At 37.0% G+C, this 15,081-nt stretch overlaps 1 protein-coding gene across 1 annotated transcript in view; it reads left to right on the top strand.

The window, feature by feature from the left end:
* LOC141004825 (E3 ubiquitin-protein ligase rnf213-alpha-like) overlaps positions 1-15,044 on the top strand; it is a 58,770-nt gene extending 43,726 nt beyond the window's left edge. The window contains exons 49-64 of the mRNA XM_073476491.1: positions 127-214; positions 514-548; positions 668-771; positions 1,852-2,002; positions 2,222-2,396; positions 3,774-3,862; positions 4,090-4,341; positions 5,006-5,135; positions 5,257-5,334; positions 5,629-5,809; positions 6,307-6,508; positions 7,055-7,132; positions 7,648-7,845; positions 9,877-9,966; positions 10,118-10,296; positions 12,566-15,044. Coding sequence (XP_073332592.1) covers positions 127-214; positions 514-548; positions 668-771; positions 1,852-2,002; positions 2,222-2,396; positions 3,774-3,862; positions 4,090-4,341; positions 5,006-5,135; positions 5,257-5,334; positions 5,629-5,809; positions 6,307-6,508; positions 7,055-7,132; positions 7,648-7,845; positions 9,877-9,966; positions 10,118-10,296; positions 12,566-12,722 — 2,187 coding nt within the window. The 3' untranslated portion in view covers positions 12,723-15,044. The remainder of the gene's footprint in view (positions 1-126; positions 215-513; positions 549-667; positions 772-1,851; positions 2,003-2,221; positions 2,397-3,773; positions 3,863-4,089; positions 4,342-5,005; positions 5,136-5,256; positions 5,335-5,628; positions 5,810-6,306; positions 6,509-7,054; positions 7,133-7,647; positions 7,846-9,876; positions 9,967-10,117; positions 10,297-12,565) is intronic.
* The last annotated feature ends 37 nt before the right edge of the window (positions 15,045-15,081 follow it).

Here is a 15,081-nt window from a genome sequence, read left to right as displayed (position 1 = left end):
TCGCTGAAAGGATTGTAAAATCAAACAGCTTGAGTGAAAAACTCATGAAATTAATTGTAGCTGATGATTACTTTTTATGTTACTTTCATGCCAGTTTTTATAATTTTATTCTATTAAATCTTACAGAGTGCATTTATACCCACAATGCCTGATGACATGTTAGCTGTTGCCCAGGAAACTATACAACAAGACAATAGGCAGCTCACTTGGTATGGTAAGTATTACTTATTCATGTATAAACCGAGATTGTAAATTATGGTTTCTTGCAGCTTTATTCATTGGATAATTGCATCTTAGTTTATCTCAATAGTCTGCATTTATTTCTACATTCCATCTCCTCTGTAGATTTTATTTTCCCAAACAGATGTCTCAAAGTGTTGATAATCTTTAGCGCTCTTGGTTTGCTTCATCACATTCAATACTAAGGGACTCACATTAACTCACATACTAATTCCTAGTTTAGTTCAACTGTATAAATAATTCATATGATTTTAGCCTACTTGTTTTTCACAGTGTGTCCAAATAAGCATCCATTCTGTGTTGATAAGGTAAGCTATTTTCAGTTAATTTATTTACAAAGTGATTAAAACATGAAGTAGTAAAAACATACCATGTAAGAAATGTGCTGTCTGAGCAAAATATTCCAATCTGCTTCATTCTACTGCAGTGCGGCAATCCCACGCAGAGTGGCAAATGTCCGGTGTGTCGTGAGGAGGTTGGATTGAAAGATGGTCAACGCCTGCCTGGATTCACATCTATTCCACTGCAACAGTGAGTGTCATTATTGGTCTGAACTGAACTGAATTGTCTCTAAGTATTTTTGCTCCTTAATATAGTATACTTCCCAGTTAAAATGAAATTTTTGTGTGGGACCTAATATATGGAGAGATCATTAGTGTTAATGATGAAGTGTTATTTATAGTTGTTTGGTGGGTGAAAAAAAATAAGTCCACAAAGACACAATATACATGCAAATCCTAAAATTTTTAAAATGTAGGTGATTTTGTTAACACAAGAAATATTACCACGACAGCAAAGTAGAAGAGAAAAAAGTGTAGTATTTTGATGTTTATGGTAGGGATGCACAATATATATTGGGCGATAAATTATTGGCCTGGTTTTGGGAAATATATATTATCGGCCATTTATCAGTATTAGTGAAATTTAGACCCAATAAATAGAGCAGATAATATTTTGCCAATGCTTTCTGACTGAAGTAGTGCAGCACCTATACACTCTGATGCAGTAGGTTGTAATATGCAGCTATAAAACTGGTTTGCAGTCCAGCAATAAACACTGAGAAGAAGAAGAAGAAGAAAAAGAAGAAGGAGACAACACAATTGCAATTTGTGATACATATTCTGCAAGGGTTCTGAGAAGACGGAAGAAGTCTACAATGTTAACACAATATGACGTTAATTGAGTTATGTAATATAAAATTCTTAAAAATGTGAAACTATTGGTTATCTTAGGCATCGGCCATGAGAAGCAGGTAATTATTGGTTATCTGTGTCAGCTGAGAAAAATCCATATCGTTCATCTAGTAGGAAATATCTAGTATATCACCAGCTGCCCATAATGTGGTGATTTATAGTACCTACTGAAGTTATGAAACTTTAAGTCAAAAATACTCCAGACTTTGATAGTAAGAAAGCTATTATAGAACATAATGAAATCAACATAATTGATTTTATACGAGCAATACACAGATAATAATTGTAGATGATAGGTGAGTTCCTTTATTAAACCCATTTGATTGTAGTTGTACCATCAAATGTCATGTAGACGTACATTTAAACAACTCTCCTGTATTACTAATTGACTGACTGATGCTTTGTTATGTTTTTTAAGGGATCGAACAAAGCCTGGCCACATCCTGGGAGACCCTGAGCTGAGAAACCCAGATGCCCTAGACACTAAAAATATGTCTCTGACTCCCTTCACTCTGGTCAGGCTGATTACACACTTAGCAATGTTGCTGGGCGCCTCAGAAAAATCCCAGGTGAGTGGATGAAGTCTCTCAAAATTAGATATTTATATCTGCATCAGCACTGAATAGCTAACTTTGTTGGACAGCAAGCACTAATATTTTTTAAGAATTGACATTTAGTTTAGCTGAGATATCAAATTATTCTATCCAGATAAGGATATCTGTGCAAGAAAACATAAAAACAAAAAATTCTGCCTGTTGTTTTGAATCTGACTGTAACATTGTTTTTAGCATTTCCAGCACATTATTCAGCCGACTGTAGAGGATGCAAGTTCGTTTCTTGCTCTACACATAAAAAAGGATCTGGATCAGCTGTCAGAGGCCCTGGGAAGAGGATTTGACGACACTGTTACAACTGTTCACTTGGTGCTCAGGTCCCTGCAAGAGCTCGAGCAGGCCAGTCACTGTAAGCACACCACCAGTCAGTCACTGTTAAATAGTTATTTGTTAAAGCACATTGCCTGATCTAATTTGTCCGAATCACAACAAAGAAGAGTCCCACTCACACTAATTTCAAGACCCTATTTGCTCTAATTGAATTCTAGTGTAGTCTCGCAAAGCCAGACCTATCTCCACAGCACTCGAGAAGGGTCTGGCTGCAACAACTGTCATTCTGGTATTGGGGGAAAATACTCTTGTTTGTATTGACTTGTTTGTATTTCTTAAACCCAAATACAATCATCTCAGGCATCACTCAATGGTACCCCTGCAAAAGTGTCAGGGGGAACTTGTTTTGTACGCTGGCAGGCGAGCTCTGGCATTTAAATGGCTAAATCCCTGCAAAAGAAAAGGTTAGAGCTGCTAGCTTGTTGAGGTTCACACTGTTAGTGACCAGGTTAGCGAAGAGTAACTTGGCCATTTTCAGCGTGTAGGTTGCTAGCTCTGATTTTGTTGTTTTTTCATGCAACTACAGGGATTTTGAAAACAGTAACACATAGATAGCGGAATGAGGGGAAGAATGCCATCTGAAATAGGCACCAATGCCTGACTAATACCGACATCAGCGGAGTCAGTAACTGTATGGTTACCAGTTGGAAAACAATAATGGAAATCAGAACCTGAAACCTCATTCAGTACAAGTCTCAAGCAAGTCCCAAGGCATCTGTTCTTGGGCTAGTCAAGTCCCAAGTCAAGTCATCCCCCAGTTTCAGTGAAACAAATGAGATCAAACAAAAAAAAGATTAAGTTTTAAAAGCTTCTTTCTTTCTATATTGCTTCTCAGTCTCACCATCATTTTTGAACAGTGAAACACTGTCATCCAGACCAGTTACATTCAACCCCTGTGTCTGTCTGCCTGTTTGCTCAGCAACTCAGTTACAAACAGATTCAGGCTCTTAAGCCCCATATGTGTGTGGATTTCTTGTTTCCATCATATATCTGAACAACCATCCATGGATATGAAGTACTCAGACATAAAATGAATACAGACAAGTCACAGTCTTAAGTCAAGTTACAAGTCTTAAACTTCCAAGTACAGGCCAAGTCTCAAGTCATTTATTTCCTGTCAGATCAAGTTGCAAGTCATCAAAACAGTGACTCGAGTCAACTCAAGTCCAAGTCACAATGACTTGAGATAGACACACAACCTACAAACATTTTAAAACTTTGCATTTTCTAAATTTGTTGGATATGCATTGAAAATTGTATTTGTGTGAAAGGATAGTAACATTTCTGAATATGTTCGAAAATTACGCATTTTTATATAGGGTAAAGAAGATAATGTATTTTGTACATTTTGTACATGATGTATCTTACAAAATACCCTCTGTTTGACTTTGACTAGCTGGTATTGATCCTAACCTAACAACCAAAGCATCCAGAAACAAATGGGAGACTACTGTGGCTGAAGATATTATGACACCTCAGTTGAAGGTAACACTGTTTGCCATACATTTTTACCATTTCACATTGTTTTTTCCCCCTTGCAAGTGACAATGTAGCTTTTATAAGCTTTGACTCATACCTGTCCATTTACTACTCATTTATAATGCATATGTTCTGTATGCTGATATTTACATGGCTTTCTTTAGCACAAAATTAATATTTTTCCCTGCAGCAGTAAAACTCTCCTCCCACTAATCCAAATATTTTGTGCCTAGGATCTTGATCAACTCCTACAGACAGCAAAAGGCTTCATCAGGACTGACCCCCGTGTTTCTTCCAACTTCATCATGAGGGCGACCTCTGATGATGATTGCCCTTTCCTGACATCTCTAGCTCAGGGCTCTCAGGTCCACAGTTCAGCAGTATGGAGCTACAGGGAGAGGCTGTCACTGCTCAGCCTCACACACATTGTGGAGCAGCATGACCAAAAGAAGGAGCTGCCTCTTCTCTGGAGGTTCCTGCAGAAGGTAACTGTCTGTGAGATGTAAAGCTTTGTGACAGAATGGCTTTGAATTCACCTCTCCATCCAACAGTTTGGTTCAGAGAAAGAAATCTTTACAAGATTACTGTGAAGTTTGTTGTAGATATTCATTTCCAACAGACTGACTTGATAATTATATTTTTTGGCATCCTGGCCTTTCATCTAGGGGCACCAGCAAATTAAATTTCACATTGTTGGATTCATTTTAGTAACTGTGCAAATTCGGAGAATATGCTCTTTGCATTTTAGACAGACCATGAGATTTTCTTTTATGCAACCTTCAGACTGAATGTCAATTATGATAACAAGATATCCTATAATCTATAAGTAATCATTTGCAATGACACCTTCCAACAGCATCAGGATAAATACATTTTTACTACAATTACTCATAATACTCTCATTTTACAAACAGTCTTGAGAAGTAGATCAATACATTTACACTGAATTTGGTATAACCTGTGTGATTAAAAAGTTTGTGTGAAAAAATGTTTTCCCAGTAATCTTCAAAAAAAGGAAAAAGAAAATTAGAATAAAAACCTCTTTAAAATTTCAGTAAAATGAAAAATGAGGTTAATTTTGGTCAGCTATATATACATAATCAATGGTTATGAGGTGTGACTTTTAGCTGTTGTGTTTTTCTTATTCAGGAGGGGGAAATTCGACAGATTAAGCTCCTTCCAAACATCCTAATCCTGCAGAAACGCTTGGTGAGAAAGTTCCAGAACACATCTGACCAGACGGTGGGCTCCATCAGAGAGTTCATTGAGAAGCAAAAAGGTACAGCTGCTGTATCTCTGAGCAATGACTAGACCAAAGCCTAATTTAATTCTCAAAATGTTAACATTTAATTTTCCAAAATCTAATGGAAGGACTTAATTTTTGGGATTTCTTGTTTCAGATATGAGAGAGTGGTATGAAAAACACATTGACATCTTCCTTAAAACATGGAATCTGCTAAGAAATTCTGTAACCAGCAGTAAGTAAAGCACTTACCCTGCTCTTAATCTCCTTAAAAAGTGGAGGCACTCACAATGAGTGCTTTTACATCCGTCCTTGTCCTCTCCCTTATTTTGTTCTGTTTTTCTTTGTGTTACAAAGCACTTTGGCACAACTTTGCCAGATAAATAAAGTTGAATTTAGCATGAATTTACCTTAATGCATTAACGCAATTCTAATATTGTTTAACATGTCTAGTAAGCACTTAATCAGTGAATGCATATTTATTTATTGCTGTATTGAAAAGCCACTTTATGTCCTCTTCAAACTACAGATGAGCTGAAGATCCCAGAAGTGTTTTGCGGCAAGGACTTGGACCTGAACAGCGACCTGCAGTACCTCCTGCCCCGGCGGCAGGGTCCAGGCCTGTGTGCCACAGGGCTGGTCAGGTACCTGGTGACGCTACACAATGAGCTGGTGAATGCTGCTGACAGCCACACTAAAGAGGACAGCAGGTACAAAATATACACAGAGCTACAAAAAACAAGCTTACTGTATTGTCTAACAGGGAGTAGATGACATTTTTTCAGTTTAACATATGCTATACATACTGGCTATTTAAAGATTCCTTTCTAAAGTAAACACTAGTAAAAATGCTAAACACTCTAATGATCCCCCAACATGTTTAGTGAAAAATTTATTGAATCATAGCAGCACCAAGACATAAGTAGAAAGAGCACTTTTATGCTTCTGCCTACGTAATATGTAACATTGGCAGCAATCATGCCTTCTGCTAGTGTGCTTTATATATTGATCAGAAATTTTAGCATCTGGCCAAATATCCAGTTGAATAATTTTTATTGATGAACATCCAGATATATTATGGACAATTAATTAAAACAAGTTTTCTGATAACAAAACATGTTTGCTGTACTCCAAAAGTTTATGTTTGGATAAAGAATATAACTACATGAATAACAAGTTTATACTTGCATTATAATATCTGCAGCAGTTACAGGGTGTCCGTGGCAGAGCTAACGGAAGAGCATGTGATCCACTATGACATGGAGAAAGACCTGCTTCCTCTGGTTTTATCCAACTGCCAGTACAGCTTAGAACGTGGCCATGAGACGATATCACAATTTGACCTGCCCAGGATCCAGCAGCAGATCCTCACCCGCTTCCTGCAGGGAAAACCCCTCATCACCCGCACAGTGAGTCCAGAAAGCCTAGTTTAGTTACAGCAAATGAAAGAGACATAAACACAAGTTCAGCAGTCCTGTGCAGTCTACTGTTGCCATGATTGTGCACTACCTTGGTCAGACAGGCGATGGACGGGCCACAAAGGGGAAAAGTGTGAAATTTAACAAACAAAATCACAGACTGTCGCTGCAGATCACGAGTTTGCTTGATCCTGTCTGAACAACCCAACTGGTTAACATAGGCACCGAAAGGAAGCAGGCAGTGCTTCCACATCCTGCTTGAATCTGACATGGGTCATCCATCATGCCTTGCACAACACAGAGCAGACCTTCTCTGACTGTCATCATGTACAAATACATGCCCACTGTCATATTTTATTGTATGTATTGCTAAGCAAATCTAGAGGATATGCACTGGTTTAGTTAACAATATGGTAAGACATTTTCAACAACAAAATCATAACTTCTTGTTTGTGTCATTATTGCATCTGTTCTGTGTTGCCTTACTTATTTTTCTGTATTTCCCTGATTCACTAAACTCACTGTGCTTTATTTTAGGGAATTCCAACTCTGGTCAACACACAAGACAGAGACTACGAAACTATTTTCAAAGCAATTAAAGGAAAAGTGCCTCAGGTAAATGAATAAACCCTCTACATTACTTTTGCACAACAGGCAACTAAATTGTGACTGAGGACAGCACATCATCATCATCACCTCATCATCATCAAACATGCCATTAAACAGAAATAATCTCATGTGAGAAGCTGAAACCAGAGAATATTTGGTATTTTTGCTAAATAAATGATAAATACTTAAAATATGAATTGGTTGTTGCTAAATAATTTTCTGTCAATCAACTTAACAATTAATAACTAATCGTTGTGATAAAGTTAATAGTTGTTCCTGTAACAGCTATAAACAGGATTGCATTGAACAAGGTTACAATCCAACATGCATTTTTGACCATCAAAACAGCAGCATGAATGAACTGAAGACAGAGAGAACTTCATATTTAAATAGACAGCAGCAAAATAATAGGCTAACAGTGAAGGTTTGTCACTGTGCTATTGAATGACATGAGCTTCATTTGTCACATATTTACAGTAGCTTCAGCCTTCATTCATACTTACATACTGTTGTTCCTTCAGGTCGCTCTGTCCTCTCTGACCCGGAATGCCTTGTCCAGAGGGCTGGACTCATACAGCGAGGTGTGTGAGGCGCTTGAGATCTTGGACCTGCTAATGGGTTTCCTCTCAATGACTGGTGGTGATCCCATGATGTCGCTGGTCAACTACCTCCAGGACATCCTGAAGATGGCTGACCACATCAATCATCACATATTGCAGGTCAGCATATATCCAGCCTCTTTTGCCCCGGCTGGATACTTTTACAGTTTTTTTTATGTAAACTGACACTGTAAGATGTCCATGTTAACCCACACAACACATCCCAAAATGAGCCCGATCTAGCAACACTGCTGGGCCTGCCTCCCACTTGCTGTAACCTCCACTACAGATATCTGCAATGTAATTTTCACCAGTCAGTAGATGATTTGAGGGGGGACGAAGGAAGATGCTGTTCCCTTGGCTACTTAAATTACCTAAATGCGTCCACCTTGTAAACCTGACATCATTCTCCATCACCCTGAGGCATTATTATGGATCCCACTGCAGTTCTCAAAAGATGCACCCTACTTCACCTGTGATTGGTCGGCTCCGTTAGTTGCGTTCTCTATGCTTGACTTGAACTGTTTACTGTCTCACACAGTAGCTCTGGTAATGTGTATTTTTTCTGCGGTTTTTGAGCTGTAGTCTTCTGAGTTAACACACCAGTCTCATTGTTTTCTCTCTCAGCCTTCTGCTGCTCCTATGGGGCTGAGTTAAACTTTTAACATCTGAAATATATTTTTTAGTCTGCTCTGAGGACAGCAGTTTCACTCCAAACAATTTAACTGCATTAACCTGGACTGTGTGTGACCTTTTAGATTTGTAAAAGAACACAGTACATTAATTAACCTTAGATCCTGACCGATCCTGTCGCCGTGTTGAGAGATTTAAATAATTAGTTATATTATACTGCTGTGCCTCATGCACACGTTGATGATGTACAACCCCGATTCCAAAAAAGTTGGGATCCTGTGTCAAATGTAAACAAAAACAGATTGCAATCATTTGCAAAACAAATTGTGTTTACCGACAACAGTTTCACCAAGTGTTCACAAGCCCATTTAGTTATATCATTTCTACAGTGTTTCACAAAGTGTTGAACCTCACCCCATCCTTGCTTGTGAATGACTGAGCCTTTGGATGCCCCTTTCATACCCAATCATGATACTATCACCTGATACCAATGAACCTGTTTACCTCTGAAATGTTCCAAACAGATGTTTTCTGAGCATTTCATAACTTCTGCAGTATTTTGTTGACCCTGTCCCAACTTCTTTGAAACATGTTGCTGGCATTGGATTCAGAATAAGCATATATTTACAAAATCAATAATGTTGATGAGGTATTGTCTCTGTTTTCAATTGAGTGTATCCCAACATTTTGAAATCAGGGTTGTATTATTTCACCCACCCGCAAACCCTCCTGTGAATCAGAATGTTTATTTAATGTTTGTTTTGCCCAATCTGCAGTGCCTGCGGATATAACAGCAGTCCACCGTTGCTGCCTGGCAGAGATATGCACACTGTAACTTTGAAAGATATCCACTTGAATTGTCAAACATTTTTGCATGGAATGAGGACTGTGGATTTTGAGTAATTACATTATAAATACATAACGAAGGGCTCTCTTATTGGCATATATTCATATGGGTACCTGACTAACGTTTTAAGACATACTTTGTGAATCAAATGAAAAATTGTGAACCTATCCTTTAATGAATTATGACTACTTTTTCATCATAAGTAAAAGCAAAAAACAACTCTAAATGCATCACTTCACTTTCTTAAGTCAAGTCAGGCTAGTTTTATTCATATAGCCAAAATTCACAATCACAGCTCCTCAATGGATTTTATAATCTGTACAGTGACTTCCAGCCTCCAGTCACTCCACCAACCTAAACAATTATTATTGTGATTACAATGCGCACAATATTGTGCCTTTTCCTATCGACACAAAAATATGGACATTTTAAAGAGATAGAGTTTATCATTACCGCTAATTAAATCAGGTCAATCACCCAAATAAACATAAGTAAAATAAGGTAATTACAAAATAAAGCTCCATTAAAATAAATCCCATTTTAATGACATTCTCAAAACCCAAAGACTAAAGAAACTGTTGGTAGAAGTTCAGTTCTTTAAAGATAACTTTATGTGTATTTTTGGGGGTTGTATGGAACAGACTCTTTACGCTGCTGTGTTGTTTCTTCAGGTTCTGCACAGATGCAACCTCAGACACTGTGTTTCTCTGTGGCAACTCCTCTCCTCCCTCAAATCTGAAAACTTGCTCCGTCTCAAGAGGGTAAGTGTTGCTTTTGCCGGATGTTGGGTCTTGTTAAATGCAAAACAAGAGCACTATACTGAAAATCACTTAAAAACCTGGGCATGGCTCATCAAAAATATGTTGTCATTAATTCATTTGTTTGTTCGTTTGTTGGTGTTTCTACAAAAAGGAGCCCTTTATGGAGTATCCAGATGAGTACCGCATGTCGCTGACAGAAGAAGACAAGACTGAGTTGAAAACCTTCATGTCCGGGGCAAACGTCGACCAATGGCTGCTTGAGATGCACGAGTTCCTCCTGTTGAGTCTCGGCCGCCCGCAGGCCACTGCCGATTACATGCCATCCTGGAGGTAAATATCTTGAACAGCTTCACAATTTCTACTGCTATTTTTCAATCTAAGGGATGAGTGATGTACGAGACATCTAAAATATCTCATTTGATGGATTGCTGCAGCAATTAAAAAGACGTCTTATCTTGGGTTTTAAATATTTCACTTAGTTTAAACATCATAATTACATCAAGCAACAAGTAAAGGCTTAGACTCTGTTTTATCTTTTACCTTCCATCCTGAACTGGGAATGTGTCCCGTCATGTAGCCTGGCATCTGCTGGTTGTGATCACCTTGTATGTGCATTTTAGTAAAAATCTGAACAGTTATATAATATATCATACAGTGTGAAGGGCTGCCAGACCTTGAAGAAAAAGACCGATCAGCTTCCTTGCACAGGGCTCAGATCGGCCAGTCATGCTTCTTTTATAACAGTCCTGACTGGTCAGAATGTCTTTTATTTTGGTTATACAATGTTATTTTCATTGAAAGCACAGTGAACAGTGGAGACTCACTTGGTTAGTTACACTATTGCACAGTTATGTGACATGGATTAATTATTGTGTACAGAGCTTCAAGAAGCATCAAAACTATGCTGTTAATAAGATATCTTATATGTCAGAGATAATGCCCAATATAATCAGGAATTAATGGATAACTCGAAGGTCAGAATGGCAGAGTCAATCACATTTTGTATGGTTGACAAACAGCCACATGCAGATTAATGCAAAGGCTTCCCTAGGCTGCAGCCTAGGGGCCCCACGTGTGGAGGGGTCCTTGAATTGGTCAGATTATTTTTTAGAAATTTAAATACACTTTAATGGAAAAATTAATTGACCTCTATTGGTCCGTGGGGTAATAAACAAACAAAACAGCACTGATTGGGCAGACATGGGCCACCTCGTCCAATCAAGCTCATCGATTCGATTTGACCTACCTACATCACTGGCTGTTACCTGTCAACCAAAATTTTGCACAACAAAATGTCTGACAAAAAACCCAGCGGGTCACAGAAGCAAAAGTTGTGGTTTAAAGTATCAGTCAGTTTAGAAGGACAGTGTTACAAAGTTACAGGTGCCATCCTGTGCTGTTTAGATGGTAATGCACTGAAGGACTACATTTTGAGTTAATCATTTTAGACTATAGCGCATTAATTTAGAAAGGTGAATGTACAGTTAATGCAATATTTGTGGTAGATGTGGTGATGTCAAACCAAATGAGTCCCTCATAAAATATGGCCGTGTGCTCCCAATGTTAAGAAATTTGCAGCAGGCTGTGTGAATCGATCAGGACTGCATCATTTGACTTTTTACTATTTACTACAGCCAGCAATAGAAAACAGAAGTTAAAGGGGAAATAGACAACATTTCAACATTCCCTCTCCCAATAGCTTCCCTGTGTTATTATTGTTGGCACTGTTGTAAACACAGCATTAACAACAAGGCTACCACTAGTAGCCTGACTACAACTCCTACATCCCAGTTTGACCTAGAAACCCTGATATCTGCGCCATAAAAAGGCAGAATAAAACATCTGGTTGTAATTATAAGTTGGCAGGTTTTAGTAACCTCTACTTTTTTACTCGATCCAGTAGAAAGAATGCTAGTTTTGAACCGTCTTGAGTCCTGCTGGTAAGAGGAAACACATATTAGCGGGGTAACAGGCTTTGATACAACTCGGTGGTGCTTTCCATCGGGTGAGATACAAAACATAGACCAAATTAAAAGATGGAATCATTAAGATCAATAACTTAATAAAGAGTTGTAACAAGGTGGTATGGAATATATATGTGATACTAACAGTGTAGAATAAGATCATTATGACAACTTTAAAAAGCTGAAGGGGAAGAGGGAAACTGTTAAGGGGTTAACAAGTATGGCATTTTAATGTCACCTTGTTATGAGTGTGCACACTTTGTGATACATCCATCTATTTTCTAAAGTTCTTGTGGTGAAAGGCTGGTCAAATAATCCTCTCAAAATTTAGTCTCCATCTCTTACTTATTCAAGTCAGTTACAATCACAATTTAAAGAAGCTATCAGGGGCTTCTAATAATAATTTAAAACATGGGTAATGGCTGTTGTTTCACAGTATTCACAGTATCTTTGTTGTTTATGAGTTTGTCCAGTTTGAATTGCTTCTCTTAAGTCCTTGAATTGTACCTATGTTGAAAAACAACTATTAAAGGAAATTAAGGAAAAGGGAGGATAAATAGCAAAATATGGTCTTTTATCTTGATTGGAACTGAGAAAGCAATGTGTTAAGATCCATTTCCTTTCCTTTTGATCAGGGTGAAAGAAACTGTGACTGGCTACATGGACCGTAAAGAAGTGGAGGTGCCTCTTTACGTGGAGGAAAAGTTTCCTGAAAATCTACAACTGTCCCAGATCGTGGAGACCTGGAAATATGCCATCACAGCCAAACAGGAGTACCTGACAGAGGGATGAAATGGATGAGATGGATGATTTTCTGTGCTAATTATGTATGAAAGATGAAAGAATATAACGTTGAGGCTCTATAGAAACAATCAGCATAGCAAGCATACCACGAATGATTAAACCTGAATACATGATGCCTTGAACGTATAAAGTTTGTTTAGTGTTATCATGATCCGGCTGATCATTGACTGCATTTACTATATTATCTGTTTATTAGTTAATTTGACATTTTTTGGATGAAGTTTATTTTACTCTTTGAGCACCAAATCTGATAGTTAGGGTAATACATCTACATGGTGGTGCGATAAACTAGTGAAGAAAACATTTTGCATTTTATTTGTATTTTTCTGATACATTTAAGTATTTTTATCTTAAGTTTTTTTATTGTTATCTTTTTTTCTCTGATAAAATTGTCAGTCACAGCTGAGGGATTTGTGTGGAAGTGACTAGAGTGTTCATTTGATATCTTTGATTTATTATTTTAAGTGTGTTTTGTTCAGTCAGTCCATGTTTGGGGTTAAAGACATGGTCAAAATGTGTGACATCCCTTATGAGTGACTACAGGGAACTTGGATTTGTTTGTACTCTTCACTGAAGTTTTCAGAACAGCTAACAGTCATTCTTGAAGCCTGTTTAGTCTTAAAATGTTATCAAGGAAAACTGAAGTGATGAACTCGATAAGTTATGAGAGATTTGAGTTCATAGGTGAAGTTTTGGTCATATATTCTAGAAACCAAAGGAGTTTGATTTAACTTTGTTTTTTATTTGTTTCTGTTTTTATTGATTTTCTGTGGTAATTGAAAGATGAAGAACCTGAAGGCTCCAGACTTGGCAAACAATGAGGCATACCAAGTAGACCGATTGAACCTGAGTACATGATGCCTTGAACATATAAAGTTTGTTTAGTGTTATCATGAGCCGGCTGATCATTGACTGCATTTACTATATTATCTGTTTATTAGTTAATTTAAAATTTTTTGGATGAAGTTTATTTTACTCTTTGACCACCAAATCTGATAGTTAGGGTAATACATCTACATGGTGGTGCGATAACCTAGTGAAGAAAACATTTTGCATTTTATTTTTATTTTTATTATACATTTAAGTATTTTTATCTTAAGTATTTTTATTGTTATCTTTTTTTCTCTGATAAAATTGTCAGTCACAGCTGAGGGATTTGTGTGGAAGTGACTAGAGTGTTCATTTGATATCTTTGATTTATTATTTTAAGTGTGTTTTGTTCAGTCAGTCCACGTTTGGGGTTAAAGACATGGTCAAAATGTGTGACATCCCTTATGAGTGACTACAGGGAACTTGGATTTGTTTGTACTCTTCACTGAAGTTTTCAGAACAGCTAACAGTCATTCTTTAAGCCTGTTAAGTTTTAAAATGTTATCAAGGAAAACTGGAGTGATGAACTAGATGATTTAAGAGAGATTTGAGTTCATAGGTGAAGTTTTGATCATACATTGTAGAAACCAAAGGAGTTTGATTTAACTTTGTTTTTTTATTTGTTTCTGTTTTTATTGATTTTCTGTGATAAATGTCAATGAAAGATGAAGAACCTGAAGGCTCCAGTCCAGACTAGGCAAACAATGAGGCATTCCAGAAAGACCGATTGAACCTGAGTACATGATGCCTTGAACATATAAAGTTTGTTTAGTATTATCATGAGCCGGCTGATCATTGACTGCATTTACTATATTATCTGTTTATTAGTTAATTTTACATTTTTTTGGATGAAGTTTATTTTACTCTTTGAGCACCAAATCTGATAGTTAGGGTAGTAAATCTATATGGTGGTGCGATAAACTAGTGAAGAAAACATTTTGCATTTTATTTTTATTTTTATTATACATTTAAGTATTTTAATCTTAAGTTTTTTTATTGTTAACTTTTTTTCTCTGATAAAATTGTTAGTCACAGCTGAGGGATTTGTGTGGAAGTGATTGTAAAGTGTTTGTTTGATATCTTATCTTTTATGGTCAGTCGGACCATGCTTAGGGTCATAGCCTTCAGAAAATCATGGTCATAATGTTTGATGTCACCCACAAGTGACTACAAGAATGTTTGAAAACCTGGATATGTGTACTTTTTGCTTAAGTTTTATAGTTTCAGAAAAGGTAAAATGATTCTTTAAGCCTCTCAAAATGTTAATGAAAACTATTACTGAAATATGAAACAAATCAAATCATAAATGTGTATCAAAAGGTTTAAGTGCAAGCATTGAATTATCATGTGTAATATTTTGTGATTAGAGGATGAATTGAGTATTACATTTTGAAAATATTACATTTGTATTTAGTTAATCAATAAATCGGTTTAAATACACGTGTGGCCTCAGACATCATTAGTCATGGTGATATAA

This window comes from Pagrus major, chromosome 11 (assembly GCF_040436345.1).
Source record: "Pagrus major chromosome 11, Pma_NU_1.0".
In the NCBI taxonomy this organism is placed as follows: domain Eukaryota; kingdom Metazoa; phylum Chordata; class Actinopteri; order Spariformes; family Sparidae; genus Pagrus; species Pagrus major.
This window is presented reverse-complemented; position numbering and strand designations above follow the sequence as displayed.